This window comes from Fulmarus glacialis, unplaced genomic scaffold (genome assembly GCF_000690835.1).
Source record: "Fulmarus glacialis isolate BGI_N327 unplaced genomic scaffold, ASM69083v1 scaffold9296, whole genome shotgun sequence".
Taxonomy (NCBI): domain Eukaryota; kingdom Metazoa; phylum Chordata; class Aves; order Procellariiformes; family Procellariidae; genus Fulmarus; species Fulmarus glacialis.
This window is the reverse complement of record NW_009218727.1, coordinates 16,724-38,408: the sequence shown is the minus strand read 5'-3', so window position 1 is coordinate 38,408 and position 21,685 is coordinate 16,724. Positions and strand designations below refer to the sequence as shown.

At 35.5% G+C, this 21,685-nt stretch overlaps 1 protein-coding gene across 1 annotated transcript in view; it reads right to left on the bottom strand.

The window, feature by feature from the left end:
• LOC104078477 (rho-associated protein kinase 1-like) overlaps positions 1 to 21,685 on the bottom strand; it is a gene marked incomplete at its 3' end in the record, with an annotated part of 56,272 nt that overhangs the window by 18,217 nt on the left and 16,370 nt on the right. The window contains exons 2-4 of the mRNA XM_009580124.1: positions 4,943 to 5,024; positions 1,113 to 1,213; positions 153 to 290 (exon numbers count right to left, since the gene is read on the bottom strand). Of these exons, the coding sequence (XP_009578419.1) occupies positions 153 to 290; positions 1,113 to 1,193 (219 nt within the window). The remainder of the gene's footprint in view (positions 1 to 152; positions 291 to 1,112; positions 1,214 to 4,942; positions 5,025 to 21,685) is intronic.

The following is a 21,685-nucleotide window of genomic DNA, read 5'->3' as shown; positions in this document are numbered from 1 at the left end:
TCCTAATGTTAATAATGTATTTCCCTAACAGACTAATACAACCAAAAAAGGAGTTTGAAAAGGTGAAAATGAAAACATCTAATTCCAAGTTATGCCGTGTTGTAACAACATCATTCTATAATGACAATATTTTAAAAGGAATATCACTATACCTGAACAACCCAGGGACTATTAGCAAAAGCCATAATATCCCTTTCTTCCCAGAAGAATGCAGAATCTGATCTTTTTATCATCTCAAATTTGCTCAGAAGCTTCATGGCATACACTCTCCTTGAGGATTTATGCCTTACCTATGAAGACAAATGTGACATACAGATCACATTAGTTTGCCACATTAATGTATGAAGAACACCGCTGAGTATGTTACTTTTCCTGCTTCACTATTTAACAAGTTTGATAAGATAAAGAATTATATATTGTAGGTCTACAGAATAATTACATTGCATTTTCTGCCAATATATGCATTGCTCTTAAAACACTTGCTAGAACTATTCATCATAGAAGTCCATAGGCATAACAGTCGCTTTCTAATTTGTAGGTACGTGTCTTTAAAAGGACAAGTATTGGCACCTGTTAAATACTATGAAGTTAAATCTATAAGCATTTTCCAGAGTTCATTAGCAGACATGTGTACTTACTGCCATACTTCCAGTTTCTCCCACCAGTTCTCAATTTAATAAAGCAGGATGAACAAGCCTAGTTCTTAATCTATCACAAAAAACACACAACATCTCTCATCTCTGAGAACTATGTTGACAAAACTCCGGTGTAGTCCCTGAACTGGCAGAAATTCTTCTAGTCCTGAAGATTCGTTCGTGTGTCCACATATACAGTAGCAAAGGGTAATTTTCTTGATTATGAAGAATACACATTCCACTTTATTTTAATAGAGATGCATGACTACAATGCAAAGTAAGTATTCGTGCGTATTGAGAGTTCCGAAATATGAGAGTCTCAAAAACATTTCCATGGCATAAAAAGAAATAAAGTTTCACTGAGCTTAAGGCTATAATATTATAACCCTTCATCTTCTGAACACTGTATTCTGAAACAGACACACAAGCAAAATACTACAGAATACATTCAAATGTACAAACAGAAACATAACTTACCAACTGAACCTCCCCAAATGCCCCTCTACCAATCACCTTTACCACTTCATAATCTTCAGCTTTCATGCGCAGATCTCTCATTTTATTTACTGTGTCTTTATCTACATAAAAGAAAATTCACATTTCATATATAATCAATTTAATTAAACCATTCATCTCATTTCCATTTTTCATAGTCATTAGAAGATGTGCTGCTTAAAGAGAGGACTTCCTTTTGAACCTACCTTCCTATTGGAAACCTCTCTGCAAAATGCATGACCTCATTCTCATTACCATAGTTACCAAAACCTGACATAAACATAATGCAATGACTTTACTGTACAATCAAATTACCAGAGGTCTTAATTTGGGAATTTCTTTTAAAATAATTACCTGCATCGCCAGAAAGCTATGCAAAAATTTCATATCCAGCATGATCTTGCTTGTAAGCTAATCAGTCTAAAAAGATTATTTCTGGATAAATATGCAACACATCTGAGAAAGTATAAAGTACACATACAAGACACTTGAAGAAACTATTTAAAAAAAAGCTTCCATTTTTCTGCACTTTTATTATTCCTAATAGTCAAAAAAGTAAATTTTAATTTAAAACATGCAGTGGGAATCACTGCAATTATTTATATAAACCTGTCATTCTGTAAACTAGAATAATTTGCAAACTCCCAGTGGGCTGATATTCTAATTCCAAATTTGGTCAAAGATTAAAACAGTCTATTTTAATCCATGTGGGTCAAACACTGGCATGAGATTACATGGAAAAGCTTCATGCTTCAGTATTTCTAAAAGCAAGGAACATCTACTAAAACAGATATGCTTTAATGAAATAAATTATGCAACGATATTTTATTTTCAAAAATAATACTCTAGGTAGGCCTAAAAGCAAAGTTTAGAAAGAAGTAAGGACAGGGGAAGAGAAAGGAGGAGAAACGTAATTTTCTAAGTTCATGTCTTTAAAAAATGACGACAGAAAATTACCATTAGATTTCTACCTACACTGGCCATTATCTAAAACAAAAGCAGCACACGTACAATCAAATTTCAGTAAGATTTTGTTACTACAACAGGAACAAACATAGCTTTGTTTGAATAAATACTCTGTGGCTTTACTGTCTAATGTAAAGGCATCCCTTTACAATGCAGCATACCACTAGCTGATTTCAATAAATCATATTAAAATTGTAAATTCTGACAAATTATTTCACACAAGGATCAAAATACTCAGTAATTTTTTAAAAAAAATGCATTGCCTTATTTGCACTGGTGAAAACTGACCTGTAGTGGAGGACGAGTAAGACTGCACGAAACTAAAATACAGCAATTCTCATATCAACAATTTTCTAGTTATTGTTAACTTACTGCCTAGTAATCTCACAACAGGAGGTCCACTACTTCTGAATGAAAAACCTTGACACTGGTGCAAAAGAAAGCTAGGCACGAATGCTTTAAATGGTTTTCACAAGCCTCACTTATGGCCAGAACAGAATTAAGGAAAATACATCTGAAGAGCAATCTAAGCTAAGGATTTTTAAATTACAAAAACCAGGCCTGTGAGCAGTTGCGAACTGCAATTTACTGCTTGAGAGACATACTAACACTCAATTATCTTCAGACAATATGTTACAGTAACAGCAGCATTGGAAATTTGACCTCCGTATTCTAAGATCTGTTAAACAAGGTTTATCAGGCTGCAACATATTTAAATAGGCAGTTCCTTATCTCTCACTAACAGTGGAGGACCCGGCCAGCTTACACTGGGGTAGCTCCCATGGCAAAAGACTGCATTCCCCAATTTGCCCCGAAGTTTGATTATAAGCTTAGATGCTGTCTTGAAATAAACTGAGTCCCTGCCACAAAGAAGGGCTCTCAACCACCTTGAATATTGATTTCTGTATTCTTTTAATTCTACATGGTAGAAAATTAATAAAGTCCTACATTTGCAAAATAACCCTTACAACCTTAGGCGGTAGAAGTAGATTTTGGAGGCTCTGCAAATATACAATGTAAACTGGAGAAAAATAAGAGGGGATAAGGACTGGCTCATAGGGCAATCAGTCTGTAAAATACAGGAAGAAAACTCCCATTTTATTTTTAATCTAGAAATTCATTTTAAAATTCCAGAATAATGGAGCAAACTGTTTGGACAGTTAATGCTGGAAAAAGATGTTTTAAACAGTTTTCTATTAGAACAAAATTAAACATGAAAATGTTCCTATATGTTTACTTATTTTTTTTTAAATCAGAAATTTGAGACAAACTAGACTACGCAGTTCCCTCTAAAGCCCCTACTCGCAGATCCACAGCTTGCTTTCATATTTCAGCCAACACAGCAAGATTAGTGTTCTGAAGGCAGTCTGAAGTGAAATAATATGGTCTGTTCTCCACCTTCATATTACTTCAGCTCACATCTTGCACAGTATATAATTTATACCTACAAGATATTCATTATCAGACTGTAAATGTAAGTTTTCAGTTTTCCTTCACTCAGCCCCAAATGCAAAAGTGAAGCTCTTTGAGACTCACAAATGATTTCACTATTTATAAAAATTACATTCAAATTATCTGTTGCAATGAGTATTTCCTTTGGCTAATACAACTTCTCTTTTCTCCAAGAGTTTCACCACACCTTCTTTGTAAATAACTGAGTAGACAAAATGTGCATGTAACATGGTGTACGGTATCAAATATAGTTTGAACTGTGAAAAGTTAAGCAGACCATTTGAACTTGGGCCTTTCAGCAACTAGCTTATGTGCAAGTAAGCCATCAAATAGATGTAGTGAATTCATATATTCCCACAAATGGGGAATAATATAAAATAAAACCCACAAATTCACTGTCTTTGCTTACAGTTGCACCAGGTAAACTATTTGAAAACACCTGGAAACAGAAACAAAAATATAAATTTCAATGAAGCAACGACAGAAATTATTTTAGTCAAATTACTTTATATTTGCCACAAAAGCTATTTATTACAGCATTTAATTGAGATGCTTACGGCTCTAAAAATCTAATAACATTAGTTTAATTTCAAGGCTTGCCCATTCAGTCGACAGGCAGAAGCAAGTCTCGAATCAGCAAACATCTCTGCTATGATTTCCAGAATTTGCCAGTTTGGCACCCTTTAGAAAATGCCTTTTTGTTTGTTGGGGTTTTTTTAATTATGAAAATTATGGAACTATGACTTCTCTTACAAAAAAATCAACCTTATTAATTTAAAATGTTATTACAGAGTAGAATGTACAGGAAACATGGTAGTGGAAAAATACAGAGTAAATACAGAGAAGAATTCTGCAGACACATCAGCTGCATGCACAAGTAAATACAGCAGCTATGCAATATAAGAATTTCATGGGATAATGAAAAGAGACTTTTTATACTAAAAAAGTCTACAAAACACATGCTCTAGTCTGTCAGTGAACAAATTTTTAATATGATTTCTTGACACTGTATACGTGTAATGTCATTTTACTGTTAATTGCTTATAATATATTAGTACATGAAATTACAAAGCAAGTTATGGGAATCCAGAGGGCTGCCAAGAACAAAGATAACAGGCCTTTCTCTTAAAAGGCTTTGTGCCACTGAAAACAATGCCATTTGCAGTGGCAACAAACTTGGAATTCGATTGCTGGGGATTAGATTTGTATAGGTAGCTGTCAGTTCCCACTGGGAAATAAATAAATAATCAGACTCTTAAAACAACTTCCACCCAAAAACTTAATGCACTCCAAATCCCTAGCTGCCTTTTGAAAAGCTAGACCACTTTTATTTTTTATTTTTGCTGGTATTTATAGTCTTTTGTTATGTAGTAACTGAAACATTAAATACTTACACCTGTTTAAGAAGTTATCAATGTTTTTGTTTTTTCTTAAGGCAGGAAAATCCAAGTCATACACCAAAGCATCTAATCCATCCTGAAAAAAAACAAAACCCAAGCAAAATTAAGTGTTTGGAAAAATAATTACACATGCTCCTAATTGAAGAGACAAGATAAAAACAGTTGTCCCTATCAATTTTCCATACAAATGAAATCATTCACATTTATTTAATGATTCAGTTAGCAGTTACATGAAACAGCTGTTACTCCTCCACTTCCATTGGACTCTTCAAAACTTAATTTCCATCCATCCCAAAACAATTATTAATTACCTCAATTAGCTCCACATTTACATGAAAAAAATTACTTTTTCCAAATACAAAACCAACAAATAGCAGTTCTAATGAAGTTCATCAATGTTAAAAAGTCACAATGTATCACACAGTAGGCATTTGAACATTAAGTGGCAACTGGCAAACAGGACAACGATGGTAATTTAGTTCTGTCCTGGTTTCGGCTGGGATAGAGTTAAATTTCTTCTTAGTGTTGTGTTTTGGATTTAGTATGAGAAGAATGTTGATAACACACTGATGTTTTCAGTTGTTGCTAAGTACCCTGCTAGTCAAGGACATTCAGCTCAAGGGAAAAAAAAACACCAAACCCAAAACAAAACAAGTGTTGGGAGGGAGCACAGCCAGGACAGCTAGCCCAGCTGGCCAATGGGGTATTCCATACCATGTGACGTCATGCTCCGTATATGAATGATAGGCATGTTCCAGGAAGTAGCGATTGCTACTTGGTTATCGGTCAGCGTGGGTGGTGAGCAATTGCATTGTGCATCACTCATTTTGTATATTCTATCATTATCATTATTATTTTCCCTTTTCTGTTCTATTAAACTGTCTTTATCTCAACCCTCAAGTTTTTCTCACTCCTACCCTTCTGATTCTCTCCCTGTCCCACTGCGGGGGGGCGGGGAAATGAGTAAGCAGTTGCATAGTATTTGGCTGCCTGCCAGGTTAAACCACGACGAGTTCCAAGAGTCAACCCCCACTTTTTATTCATTGAATTCAGAGGGAATTTTTATGAACAAGATATTGGCTTTATGCATTCTAACTTAAAATCTAGGAACAAACAGCCACAAGCCCATCTAGCATTACTACCATGGAATACATCCCTACGAACAAAACCAAAACAACATAAACACTACCAAAAAAACCAACAGAAAAATACAACAATAACAAAGAAGAAGATAGTTTTAAGGTCTTATTAAGTGCCATAAACTTCCTGACTTAAAGTTTAAGTCTAAATTTTAAAACAGGTATATATGATTCTTCAGTGAATTGCATCTTCTCAAGAGAAAAACTAAAGATATTTGGTTGAAAACCACAGATATGGTATCTAATGAAAAACTATCAAGTATTCTAAGGAATTATATCACAAAGAATCAAATAGCGTTAGGGAGTCTTCTTTCTCAACTAGATAATGTTTAAGTGACAACTGCAAATTTAGAGAGGAAGGTCATAAAATACAAATTGATGGATGTTAACAAAGCATGCCAGGGAAGTACTGCTATTCACTTGTCCAACTCCTTCCTACGTGCCTATGCCATCTCTTATTGACCTGTTGTGAATGAGATATTAGACCAGACATATCTTTGATCTGATCAGTTCAGATCCGATTAGACCTAATTTGACTGTTTTCAGCTTTTATAAAATTATGCAATACAGGATTGAAAGCTGATCCATCCATCTTTGACTGCTACATCCATCAAGTAACTATGCCTAAAGAAAAGCTAAAGTATAAGCTTTTTGAAAGCTTATTTTCCAGGAACATATATTAGAGAACACACTTGATCTAGATTCAAAAGTTAGTCTTTGATCCCTACTTCAAATTCAAACCTATTTTTTTCCCTTCAATCTGTAGGAGATTTTAAGCTATAAAAAAATCAAATGCTACCAAAATCAAAATTATTTATAAGATTGCAGTCCTCATTTTTGAAGTATGTGAGATAGAAATTATTTACTTCAGATATAATGAGAACAAGCAGTAAAATCATGCTAGAATTTGAAAACAGGGGTAAGGAAGCAAAACTACAAGGATAATCAGTATTACTTTAAAGGCTGGATGTTATTAAATTTGTTAATTTCATAAAAACATTCCTGTTTTAAGTTACCTCTCCATACAGTGGCTTAGTTTGAACTAAGAAATGTTACAATGAAAATTATAATCAACAAAAGCATCACAATATTTTCACAGCACTTAAATAAAGTCAGGTTTTGCATCATAAGTGTATTAAAGGATCATCTTTTTGGACTTACGCTGATGATGAAAAAGGAAAGCAAGTGGCAATGAAAAAACACAATGGACTACATACTTAATGGGTCAGTAATATAAATAAGAGAATAAGAGGCCAACAACGACTTGGACTCAAGACAGATACAGAAATAAAGCTATGCAGGGTAAGTGCAACTTAGCGATAAATACTTTGTAACCTACTAAAAGACACCTTTTCCAAAGATACATAGTAAATATGCAGGAAATCCACTAAAGAATTTCAATTCTCTGCTAAATTTAACAGAGAAACCATGACAACTGCTTGTACAGCAGTACAAAGTGCACTGGTAGCTCTCTGCATTGAGCTCCATGAAGAACATCTATGAGGCTGCTAGGTCACATCCAGGGATTTTTAAAAGCAGATGAGTGATGGGGATGAATTGCCAAAGTTTGGGGCCCACTCTGCCCTTAAGCCTTCAAATCTGTAGAGTCCAGTTTGTCCAGGGTCACAGCTAACACAGAAAACTCTTCCACACATCAAGCAGAAGCACAACAAAACTCTCAAAATCCTGGTTTGCTCTGGGGCAGTGCTACCACCTGCTTCATTTCAGGGTTTGCTTCAAAAGCCAAAATTCAGCCTTTTTCTTTAGAGGAGGGCAGATTTTAAAAACTGAATACAACAATATAGGACAAATGGGAATATTTACAAATTTTTTACATCAATCTTACTTTTGTATCATACTTTTTCTTTCAAAATATTAAAATATAAGCCTATGCAGAAAAAAGCAAGAAGTACAGAAAGCGTCATGGTTTCATTGATCTGTCAGGCATGTTGGGTATTTTGTTGTGTTTCTTTTTAAAAGCTCTAAAATAAAGATGAAAAATAGTATACAAATTCACTTTTAACAGGCAAAAGCAAATTTCAATACTGTTTAATTCAGAATTCACTATGCAAACGCTGCCTTTCAGATCTTAGATATGAACTCTGTCAAGTAAAACACTTAAAAAAAAAACTTTGAAATACAGATTCAAGCTATTGATCTTGCATTCATTTCAAATCACACTTCAAAATCATGCAAACAATATCTAAGGAAGCTGCATGCCACGAGTTGCTTATTTAAAAGGCTCTTCAATAATCAGCTCCCCTTTGCTACAGTATCCAGAGAAGAAACTATCCTGGTTCAAAACTTTCATTAAAAATAAGGTAGGAGTGGGGTGGTGTTCCTATAATAATTAAGAGACTTATAAATCTTTAACTCTCAAAACCATTAATTTCTTCAACTGAAATATGTTTCTGAAGAAAAAATAGCATGGTATTATTTTAATGGTGGACTGCAAATAGAAGACTAAGCTTCAAGTGATTTTAGAGAATTATGAATAATGGAAGTAAAATATTTGGGATATCTAGTGTGTAATATAAAACATGGAATAACCTTTTTATTTCACTTACTTTATTTCACTTAGCTAAACCAGAAGAACTTGTGAACGCTATAAGCTGTCCCAGTACAACGGGAAACACAGAAGTATGGCTATTTTAAGAGGTATCACTGGTGAACAAACAGGGAGGAGGAGCACACAAGCTCAAGAGCGAGAAGGCAATGCTGGTTCAAAGTGGTGCAGGTCACAGAGACAGGAATATACTACAGAGTTTTAGCAATAATGGTTAGGAGAAAAAGGGTAAAGGCCAAATGCAAGGAAACACGATCACTATTGTTGATGGCTGCAGAGATAACTCAGCTCTGAGCCTTCTTGTTATCATCTTGTGGAGTATTTCAATATGCCATCTGACTTTTTTCCTAATACAGAAAGGAAGGAACATCTTTCCTTCAAGACCTATAGTAGCCATACCCTCCTCCTCTTAAAGAAAAAGGATACTAAGACATCATTATAACAGTCAACCATACATCCAGTAGTTTAATATGCTTTATTAAAATAAGGAGGCCTCATTTTTATGATGGATTTTTTTTCTCCACTTGGATGGTTTCAATGTATTTTTAGAATGTATCTTCTTTAAATACAGTACATCCCATACTTCTTAGAAACACATATTGTAGCTGACAGGTGTTTTCAGCTAATGCTAAGTTCTACCTTATTCTGTCATTACAGGGCAACTGTCCTGCTTAGCTTTGAGGTCTACACATTTTCCTTTTATGTTAATAGTTAAATTAGATTACTAAAATAAATTGGTTTATAAAAGCAAACATATGACTTCCACTTACATCTTACATGGTAACAGTATTTCAGAGGTGATCAAAAAATAGCAGGGGAAAAAACTTCCTTTCTAATGTCCTTCACTCAGTTTCATGGTCTGATATAGTATTTTCTATATCACATTCATTTAATGAAATCATCAACAGTTTCATAATCTATTTAAAATACCTCATTTTATCCTGAAATTAAAAAGAGGCATACTAGGGAGCCATTACAATGTGCAGAGAGTTCCTCCATACAAAACCAATGTTTTCACATATTCTGTTGGTTTGGTTTCATTCATTACTACACCACACTTACACGTTTCAAAAGAATAGATATATGGAGTAAAATCAAAGGTCCGTCTGGACGCATATACTGCCTCCGGGGATGACGATAAGGGTGTCTAGGAAAGAGGATAGGAAAAAGTCCAGCATATGGTAGTACCGCTCTGGCATATTTGTGAGCCAGGAATGGCACTGTCATAGTTAACAGCTCTAGCCAGAATTTGCTTCAGTGATTTTGTCTGAACATTTTCTGTAACTGTTTTAGTCTCTTGCATTTACAGCATCATATAGATATGAATTCCACCACATACAGGCTGTGTGAAAGTGTAACTCATTTTGAGCTTGCCATTCTTCAGTCACAAAAGGAACAATGACTCTTTACCCACCTGCCCCAAGACACAGCTTTACACACTTCCATCATTTCTCCCTTGGTCATCTCTCTTCCAACTATTCTTGTATGAAAGCTATTGCAATTCCTACCACCACCACCCTCCAGTGCTTTTTTATTTCTACTATGTACTTTTTGAATCGGGGCGGGGGGGAAACTGCAAACAGTATTTAAGTTGTGAGCACACCGTAAGTACACAATGCAGTACAATGTTTCCTGTTCTGTTCTTTATTAAATTTTAAGTTATTAACTGAAATATCTGGTTAATTTTTATAGTCACTGTGTACTAAATTGATTCTTTCACAAAACTAGGTACTATAAATCAAAGCTAGTCCAACATTTAACAACACAAGTATATAAAGATGAAAGGTTTTTCTCCCGTGCACTCACTCAACATTCATCAATGCTGAATTTCACCCACCATTTTTAATCACCCAGGCACCAACAAATATTAATTTCTTCTGTAATTAGCTATACCTTTAATTTTTACTACTCTATCATCATTAACCATTATTCAGCATTTAAGATGCCTTATGACTGTGAAATAGGACAGACCTGTTAGACTCCATTACTGTTCTCTCTGTTTTGAAAAAACTGATCACCAGCTCTCACTTCATTCATTCATCCATCCACAAAACAAGCCTAGCCCAAAGCAGTTTAGTTCTGATAAAAAGCTTAAATGAAGAGCCTCATCAAAAGCTTTTTGTTATTCTCATACTCAGTAATTACTTCAAGGAACTCCACTAGGTTTGCAAAGCATGACCTTCTTCCACAATACATGTGTTAGCTCTTCCTCATCATAACACCTGTGGGCTCACTTGTTCTGCTACTGGGCTGGGGGCTCCTGCATTATCCACAAGATTTTTTCTTCAATAGGAAAAATAATAAAAAAGCTGTATATTTACCATCTTCCTTACTACCGTTGTCAAAACAGTTTCAAGCACTAATGTAGATAAACAGTAAGGTTATATGCACGCTTACATGCCTCAATGAGACACAATCAGCTAGAAAAAAGATGGATAAATATCAAGCAGTCTCAGCGTCTCAGCAATCTTACTGTTTGTGCCATTTTGTCCAAAAAACTTTTCTAGTACCACTCTAGCTGGAGAGAGATCCTCCAGCATGAACTCTGTAAAGAAGGATTCCAGTATAGAAACTCCTCTAAGCATCTTTATGAAGAAATGGGCAGAAAGATTTCTGCAACAGCCTTTTCCTTTAATTCCCCTTCAGTTTTTCTAAAAATATAGAATGCAATAACAAAAAAGTTATCATTAACATACATACTAACTATACAATCTACTAGCATTTAATTTCTCAGGCTGTTATGCTAACTTCTTTTCATTAGATTCCTCTAAAATGTATTGGTTTTCTTCAGTTTGACTTAAGCAGTCCCATATTAATTGGATTTTTTCCCACATTTTGGTCTAAAGCTATTTCCAAAGTTTTAATGCATCAGTCAGTTCTACCATGACTATACTGGACTGCCTCACTCTGTAACTACATTCCTTAATCTCAAAACTGACTACAATTATGTAATGCTGGTTTTATTCAGATGTACGAATTAATATTAATGCAATTTTATAGCAAAATTTATTATTAGGATATTTAAAAATATACTGCATCAAGCAACTTCAATTCAGCAAAACATATTATCTCAGGATCCACAAGTGATATAAAGTAAAAAATATAGTATATGATCTACATTATCAGGGTACAGTTATAGCATCTTTGTATTTTGAATTTTTTACTTCACACACATTTCATTATGACATAGTTATCATCTAGTGGAAGCACATGATAAAGAAAAATGTGTTAAATCCAGTTGAAACTTTGTTATTGAGACACTTGTTTATTTTACTATTTATCTAGCATTCAAAGAACTAAAAAAAACCCCACACTTAATGGGTATTACCAGCATACAAAATTTGCATTCCTTGGACCAACTGGCAGTTACCCAAGTCTAGTCTTTGCTACTTTTCCTTTTTTGGAGAGACCAAAGTAAGCCTTAAGATCCACAACTCTAACTATCCATATTTTAGCTCCTTGTATTGTAGCCATTTTCATAATTATTTCTATAGTACTAAAGCTTCCCCCCATATTTTAAATCAACAAACCTGACTGAAATTGATTTTTATGTGTTCATCATAATTTGTTGTAATGCCCTGTCATACATAAGTGATCTCTGTGGTCAACTATTGATACTGAGAAAGCCTATTTTAGTGCTATAAGTGAGAAGCTAGTTTTTATATCCTATTTTCAAACACGCATGAAAAGTAATACCTCAACTCCATCATAAAAAAAAAAATTAGAAGTTTCTTTGAATTGTTTGAATTATCAGATCTTTGAATTACCAGAAGGACCTGGAGAGGCTGGAGAAACTGGCAGAAAAGAATCTCATGAAGTTCAGCAAAAGGAAATGTGCCAAGTCCTGCACCTGGGCAGGAACAGCCCCAGGCACCAGTACATGCTGGGGGGGTGCTGACCAGCTGGAAGGCAGCTCTGCCAAGAAGGATCTTGAGTCCTGGTAGACAACAAAGTGACCATGAGCCAGCAATGTGCCCTCACAGCAAAGGCAGCCAACAGCATCTTGAGCTGCATTAGGCGAAGTAATGCCAGCAGGTGAAGGGAGGCAATCTTTCTCCTCTACTCAGCACTGGTGAGGCCACACCTGCAGTGCTGGGTCGAGTTGTGGGCTCCCCAGTACAAGAGAGACATGGACATACTGGAGCGAGTCCAGCAAAGGGCCACAAAGATGATTAAGGGACTGGAGCATCTCTCATACTATGAGGCTGAGGCAGCTGGGACTGTTCAAGCCTGGGGAAGAGAAGACTCAAAGGGGGAATCTTACCCATGTGTATAAAATGGGAGGGAATTAAGAAGATGGAGCCAAATTCTTCTCATTGGTGTCTACTGAGGACAAGAGGCAATGGGCACAAATTAAAAACTAGGAGATTCCATCTGAACACAAGAAAACACTTTTTTTACTGTGAAGGTGGTCAAATACAGGTTGCCGAGAGAAGTTGTGGAGTCTCCACCTGCGGAGATATTCAAAAGCCAACTGGACATGGTCCTGAGCAACCTGCTCTAGCTGATCTTGCTCGAGCAAAGGTGTTGGACTAGAAGATCTTAAGAGGTCCCTTCCAATCTCAATAGTTCCATTTTGTCCACAACACCAAGCTATGCTTTTGGTTTGCATAAAGGTAGTTTCTGCAATGAATTATTCTATCAAAAATATCCTTCAATTCCCTACCAGTGGGTCAAGTGACAAACAAGATGACCTCACTACAAGGCTTAGCTTTGCATGATTCATGTTTTTCAGCCCTCCAAGTAAGTCCAGAGCAGCCGTTATTCCTTTGTGACAAGGACAGCCTTTTTCTGATGCTACTGACTGAAATCAAGAGAAAATCTTGGACCCCTCTTTAATACTTACTGTTTTAGGGAATACTCTACCACAACTTCATTGGTAAGGAAAAACTCACACACAGGAACTTCCTCTGGTGCCCAACATTAACACTTTTTTTTTTTTTTTTAAATTAAGTGAGCAAGTGTAAGTTTACCTGAGAAACAAGTATTGAATAGATCTATACAACTCACTTGTTTCAGGCAAGAACACTGTTTGAGAGCCAACTTTCAGGCCAATACCAATAGTGCTACATGTATCTATCTCTAATCAAGTACACAAAAGATCCTTCTACCTAGTTTTAAGTTAATCACATTCATTTATTTTGCTGTCCAGAGAGCAGAAAACTGCAGTTTAGTACTTCATCTTTAAAGTGGGTAAGTCAATGTAGACAGAGCTAAGACACTTCACTTAAGAATTTTCATTGCATTGTTAGACTACGCAAAGTATACAAACTGACATACGAGCCTGAGTACAAGGCACTTGATTCATTGCCCATTCTTGCTGCCAGCATGATACAATTCTACTGAGCGTGTTACTTCTTAGTATCTTGCAATACTCATAAAGAGCTTTTGCAAATTTAGGTTAAATACATAGCCTTTCACAAAGAAATTTTTTTTAACTCAGTAAAAGAGCTAAGAGTTTAACTCAGTAAAGATTTAAAATCTCAATAAGGAGATCTTGAAACCTCAAGGCAGGATTATTGAAAGCAGTATGGATTATAGCTTTCATTTCAGCCTTCTTAAAGAGTTATTCCATGTGTAGTTGCAACCTTCACACATACCACATTCTGTGTAGTTACATATTATAAGTACATGTACTTACATTCTGTTCAAACATCAACCATTCAATATTTTTACTGACAAATTCCTAGAGTATACACTTATTACATGACTCAATAAATTATTAATTAATATTGGTATCTCAATATATATTGATACACACACACATGTATATCAAAATACACACTGTCACTAACACCAGAGCCCACACACCTCTCAGTATTGTTAACATCCATATTAGCACTGAAGGCAGCCTCAGATGCAAGTCTACAGACAAGGTATACATACAAGTAATAATGCTCTTTCACAGGCACGTAGTTTTTCCGGACAGTGCAGTTTTTCCACTGCAGCAATGGATCTTACCACCTGAGACATCTCCTAAACTAAACTAAAATGCAGTGCAAATCTGTGAAATCAACTCATATACAGTAAGCATGCAGGAGTACTGTCAGTATCCAGTATACGTATAATTCAGAGACCCTACAAGCCTCAGGCTTCCGCTAAAACTGAGAGCAAGTCATAGTTCCTTCCCACCAGAGCCCCTCTCTGTCCACTGACTAGATGCAGGAACCTTGGATCCACAGATCTGGTCTGAATGATACCTATTCAAGGCACTATTTTATGCCCAAAATTATGGAAAGTTCACATTGTCTGAAGATGCATTCCAGTGTATTTCAGTGGGGTTTTTCTTCCCCTCCAAACTCAAACTTCTACCACTATATTACAACACTGATTTCACTACGCTAGGATATTTTTATTGTGGTTAATAGTCTTTACATCCAAACTTCAATTTATTACATTAGTGTTTTATTATTTCAGTTTAGCATCAGAATTAATTCCATTTAATATTACATCTTTAAGAACAACTATCAGATGAGAGAGCAGTGTCTTCAAGGAAGATGAAGAATATAGACCAAAATATCACCAAGAATATATTGCAGTAAAATCTATGCAGAAACAGGTACAACAGATATTGTTTGAAAATTGTTCAGGGAGATGTGTAACAGCAGCAAAAGCTGATTGCTGTTAAGTCAAATTATATTATTTCATTTCACAGCAAGTGAGATCTCTGTATATTTGCAGCTTATTTTCCTTAAAAGAAAGGTTCACTCGCATGGGTTGATATGCTCTGTGGGCAAGTTTTACGAACTACAAAGGTTCTATACCAAATGTGGCACGTTCTGCCATCAATAGAATACCTTACTTAAAAAGATTAAAACAGTTGTATAACTATCTGGAGGGCTACATAGATTCTTGATACTTTAATGCGTAGAAAATAAGAAAATAGATGGTGTACTTTAGGTTCAAATGATTTATCAAGCCATATTTGTCTCATGCTAGGATTAAATAAAGCATAAGTACAGCCTCTTAAAACTACCCTTTTCAGTAAAACTGTATTAAATGTGTTGAACCAAGTACACTTAAAGCCTATATATTTAAATAGTGTTAAAAGAAGGAGGAGTACTGATAGTTAAAAAACTGACTGATGTTTATCACCATGGAAGCAGCACTCCACAGCGACTTCACCCCTTGGCATTAGGAAGGGCCTCACAGGTGGAGGGTTCCCAGCTACTCTAACAACTGCAACTGGAGATGAGCAGCCAACCTGACATACAGCAGGGTAACGCTATCCACAGAAATACCTCGTGGGGGGAGAAGTGACCTCACATCCTTTCGAGTTCTCAAAGTTATCATATTCACCAAAAATATAAGGCAAGCCCCGTTCCCCCACCTAAAACGTGAAGTAACTACTTAAGAAAATTTAAAAAAAGCCAATCTCACTTGTAAATTACATCACAGCAAAAGTCCTTTGAGGTCCCCACAGCTTTCTTGGTTATCCTGGGAGGATAGATTCTTCCACAGGCAGCACATATAGATCTACCACTTCTAGGTTTTAGAAGTCCTAACATTTTCATTTTAAACACACACACTTATAACTACCAATTTAGACCAATGGGAGTCAACACTCTAAGGAACACTCACTAGAAAGCAAAAGTAAGATGGGTAAGAATTAACACTATGGATGCAAATACTGGTACATAACTTCCCTTCAATAAAATGGTATAGAAGACAGAGATCAGAGATATGAAAGAATAAAGAGAAACTGTTCCAGTCCCAGCTCAAAAGTCTTAGGCTTCTTTGGGCAGCACCCTGCAAGGAATCAGGTAAACTCTTCAATGAAAGGAAAGCAACTGCACAACCCCGTTAAGAAATAGTGGTATTTAGCAAAGGAAACAGAACCCCCTCCACATCTGTTGCTTGGGAAATTGCTGTCTGCCTCTCAGATTTTTTCCAGGCAGGTATCCATGAAGCCAGACTTCAGGAAGTAAGCTTTAGTCAGTTCGACAAGATGGGAATTAACAATATACCAACATGTTCATAAGAAGAGACATAACACATTATTGCAAACAACACAAATAAAAGTGCATCAGCTCTTGTAAAAGCTGTTTAATATGCAAAGCAACTTTAGATCTCTTAGCTTAACACATATGGTAAAAGTAGAGTAAGTTCTCCCATCAACAGCTTAAATTGTTGCCTCTAGCTGCCCCACTACACCTTTGTCTGAAAATTGTTATCTCTGCTATGAAAAAAAAAAAACCAAACTAAAAACATTACCAGCAAAGTTTGCAATATAGTAAGTCAGTGGAAAGGTAACTAATTTTTCTATAAGGCAACAATACCTCATCAGCCATATAGTACCTGTTGTCACCTGACCTGGATTATGTTTGCTGCAAATAAAACTGTGTGTTAACTATAGATATAAAAAATAAGCTATAAAACAATAAAAAGGCAAGTTCTATCTTTAGCCTTTACAACTCAGTCTCTGGAGATTATATTATTTCAATAGCTGTGTTTTAGAAAAGACTCTCCAAAAAGCTATATGAAAGAAAAAAAAAAACCTCTATTACTAGCAATACCATCTAGCCCACAAAGAAGAACACAGTGACTGGAGGCTAGACAAACTGAGAGAAAGACAAAAAAGTACTTCATTTTTTAAACAGAGGGCAGACCATTAATTGAATAACTTTCCAAGAAAGAGTGAGAACATCATAATTTTTCTAGCAGTCTGGAAACACTGCATAAAATCTCCCCTACCCCCCCACCAAAAGGGAAATTCTTCCCTAAAACCCTAGAACAAGTCAAAACACTTTTTCAATTAGAGGTGAATAGCCATGACAGAAGTCCAAAAATGAAGGTTATGAAAGAATTATACTAAAAACACTTTGTAGAAACTGAAATAGTAATTTGTAAAGCTATACGCCTTTCTTTGGTGTCACATGCAGCCTACAGTCTGCAAAACAAAAAAATATGGGAAGTTGAGCACAACTCAAGCAGAATATCAACTCTGAGAAGCTTCTCTGATTGTGCAATCTCCTGTCAGAGCTCTAGCTACATTTCTGTAATAAACATTCCATCACAAGCAATCACAAGTCAAACAGATATTTGAAATATGCAACTAAACAACAACTTAACACTAAAGAATTTGTGCATCATTATGCAGTTTCATAATGCAAACCCTAGCAAAGCCCATGGACTTCTTTTTCATGTATTGATTAAAAGAAAAACTTCACTTTCAATAAAACAGAAGATTTATGTATACATAAAACCAATGTTTTTCTATATTTATTCTTTTTTCCATGATGAATATAGCCACAAGAATGATTTTAAAGTAATGTGTTTTTTTTAAAAAGGTAATAAAAATTCCATGAGAATTATTTTAGATATAGAGAAGTTACTTCTACCGCCAAGTACTAAGATTCTTCAGAATTGACAGGATTTTGTTACTAAAAGGAACAAAACAGCAAATTGTTCACATTTTTTCAGGGATTTGCACTGCTAATATAGAACAAAGCACTTCTGCTAACAAATTGTTTCCAGATTCCAGAATCCAATGCATTACATTTATAAATTGACCTACAACATGCTTTTATCCACTACCTTTAAGCAATTAAAAAAAAAAGTGTGATAAAGAGACATGCTCTTTTTCAAAATCCACCTGAAGAAAAAGGGATAACATGTACAGACAATGCCACTAGTAACACAATTTTTAATTTATACTGGATGTTTAAGTGTATTTTCAAGCCACTAATAGAGACTACTTTCAGGTCAAGAAATATTTCAACAGTATTTAAAACCAATCTCTTCTAAACACTCTTTTTATCCTTTCTGACACCATAGTACAGTCACGACTAAAATCTTGAATGCTTTGGACTGCATGTAAAAAAAGAAAGGTATAACTACAAAATCAAAAACCTACATGAAAACATGGTTCCGTATTCAAGTACTGAAATGACAGAACAGAACCAAAGCTGTCCATGGAAACTTAGGGTGGCTTTTTCCAATTGCAAGTTTCTCACATGATAATCAGTAAGGATTTTATCATATGTAGCACTGCAAGAATATAAGTCAGTTTACCTGGGATTTTCAAGTACAGTATTTAAAGACTAGAGGAAGAGAGGAACTATTTATAAACTCATCTGTAGGATCCAACACTTTTAATTGCGAAAGGGCCTGGAGATGTTGTGATTTACTAGGTTTGCAAGTTTGTTTAGGGACATGCAAATAAGTTTTTCTATGTTCCTTTCAAGCCTTGAGAATCAAGGTTGAGGAAAACTAAAGCCATTGACTTCATATACCAAGAAACAAAGTATGTTCCAACATTTCCAATACAGTTGCTCAAGCATATACACACATTTCTCATACAGTTGCTCACGCATGAGACACAGACAGCAAAACTTCGTAAAACAGTGGTATTCAACTTCTAGAACACTGGGTATTTTCACCAAACTTATCTGCTATCACAGGATGAAAAATACTAAAATGCTAAGAAATAGCTGAGAAACAACTCTTTCACCAAGTTTTCCAGCTACACTGATACGAACGAGTAAGTCAGTTCTTCCCTAATACTATTCTCCCCACGTAACACTTCAGAACTTGGGAAAAACACACCCCCACCCAAAGAGGATGCAGTAGATTGATTAAGTCCTCCAAAGGCATGATTTTCTTTTAGATTTAGAAGAGGGGGGGAAAACAAATCTTAGCCCAAGAGGAAAGAGAGCCAGGGCTGTCTGGACCATTGCCACTACCATGGAATCTTGTCAAAGTCTCTCCTGCCTGTCCTTACAAGGGAGCAAGGCTGAGCTTCGGCTGATTAACTTAATCTCTACAGGAGACGAGGGCGAGCAATATTTTTGTCACACCATAAAAGACTGCCATGAAACAAATCACAGCACACTAACATTACATTTTCTGTTCCTCTGTCCCACAGACCATTTTGAGTAGCTGTCATTTAGTTTCTCATTAAGCAGAGAGCAAAACTGATGAAAACATGTTTTCTAAAAAATAAAACAAAAGCTAATGAAAGGCTATGTTTGACTTGTGTCCAACTTCTGGATGATTTTTTTTCCCCAGCATTTGTTTTATGAAAGCATTTTTCCAGCACGCAATTAGAAAAAAAAAAGCCATAAAAAAAGCACTACTTTCTTGGAAATCTACATGAACTAAGGGACACTCTGATACCTAGTATGTGTATATATGTTTATATAACTAGTGGTTCAAAAGCCACGTCCAGTCAAGTCAGGTAGTATCTGCTACTTCCCATTCATATAAACTCTATGCTTGTAGAATACCTAGTAAAGCAGGTTCCCAATTCCTAAATACTACAAAATATCAACAACTGATATTCCAGAACATAATTAAAGAGCAGTAGTATCATCTCAAGAATTCAGAGTTATACTTCTGTCAGACCTCCTGTACTTCACTTTCCAGAAGTCCCTGCTGGACCACAGAGCCAATTTCTGAAGAACTACATAAATACATGCATGTAAACAGCCATTTTGGAAACAGATGCTTGTTACCAACCATGGTCATTTTATAACTGAACATACTTACCTAGCCTCAGAGACTTAAGATGAAATTAAGAAAACAGTTACATCTTTTGTGGTATTCAAACAAAATGCACTGGCATTGAAGTACATAACTCTGTTATTAAAGTTAACTAGATTCTGAATTACAGATAAGCAGTTTGATTCAGAAAAGGAAAAAAACCCAACCATTTGGCATTAGGAAAGGTCTAACAGCAGGAAGTGTTTGTGTGTGTGTATACATTCTGTATACATACATTTACACATCCCAAACAACCAACCCTTAAAAATAATAAAAAAACCCTGACCTATCACCTTCATTTTGATTCACAGTTTAAAAACTGTTTGCTTGGCAGGAGAAATAAGAAGGACCAAAAACTGCAACAGTGACACACACTCTTTTGCACCTGAAAAATTACAAGCAGTTCATGACGCAGAGCTCTACACTTAAGACAAAGTCTTCAGAGAAGACAAGCAATGCAGGATTTCATATAATAGCATCATGTAAAACACACTGAAAAAAACCCTTTCTTGCTTCAGGCAAGAAACCACATTGCATGTCTTGGAGCGAATAAAAAAGAACTGAATTTCCTCTTTTTTAAATCACTGTAGATCAACTTTAAGATCATATCACATTCAAATTTTGAGAGCTTGCTTTCTTGCTTCTCCCAATTTGCATTTAAGGGACCAGCATGTGAACTGGTCCTTTCTTAATAATTTTGTCCCTTTCTCTACCTATCGAACTATGACATGACAAATCTCAATTCTTATAGAATCGTATCTCATTGAAAAACCTCTTAATCCATTTATTCTCTGGAAGATGACACTTAGTCAAGTTTAACAGATTCATTTAAAAGCCAGTTTTTATAAATGAGAATGCAGGTTGAAAGATGACTGTATCACTTATGATACCATTGGCTATACCTCTTATTCATTCCTATTGCTGTAAGGAAATAAGAATACAGTAGAAGATTAACATCGAGTCAAACCAAACCCATCTATGAATAGACAAGTTATTCCTTCTGAAAACCAATATGAAAGTTCACGGCTGTCCAGAAGACAAAACCAAGAAAGTTCAGAAAAAGAGCTGAGTAGTTCTAAATTCTCACGTGCTGTTTCTACATAAAAGTTAATCTTAAGAACTGAAAATCTTTTGAAGATCCTACAACCTGACTCACTCTGGTTCCAGACACTGTTCAGTATCGTGAGCACGTCAAAAACATATTTTGGTTTTTAATTCCCAAAATGCCAAAGCATCAATAAGTATGGCAGAGTCAGCAGTAAGATCTCAAGAATGGCAAAGCCAATAATAAGATATTATAGCTTACATTTCTTATCCCATCCTCAGAATAAATTTGCTGCTTTCTGTAAAAAGGGAAAGACATACATTTAAGTGTCTTAAAAGATAAACATGGCTTACATCTTCAGTTCTGTCAAGAGTCAACACACTGTATTCTGAACTAGTTAAAACACAAACAGAAAGCTGATGGTAAAAGGATGACTAAAAGATATCCTGATTTAACCTCTTTTCCTTGCCACACCACAGTAACAGAGCTTGAATTTGCCCGTT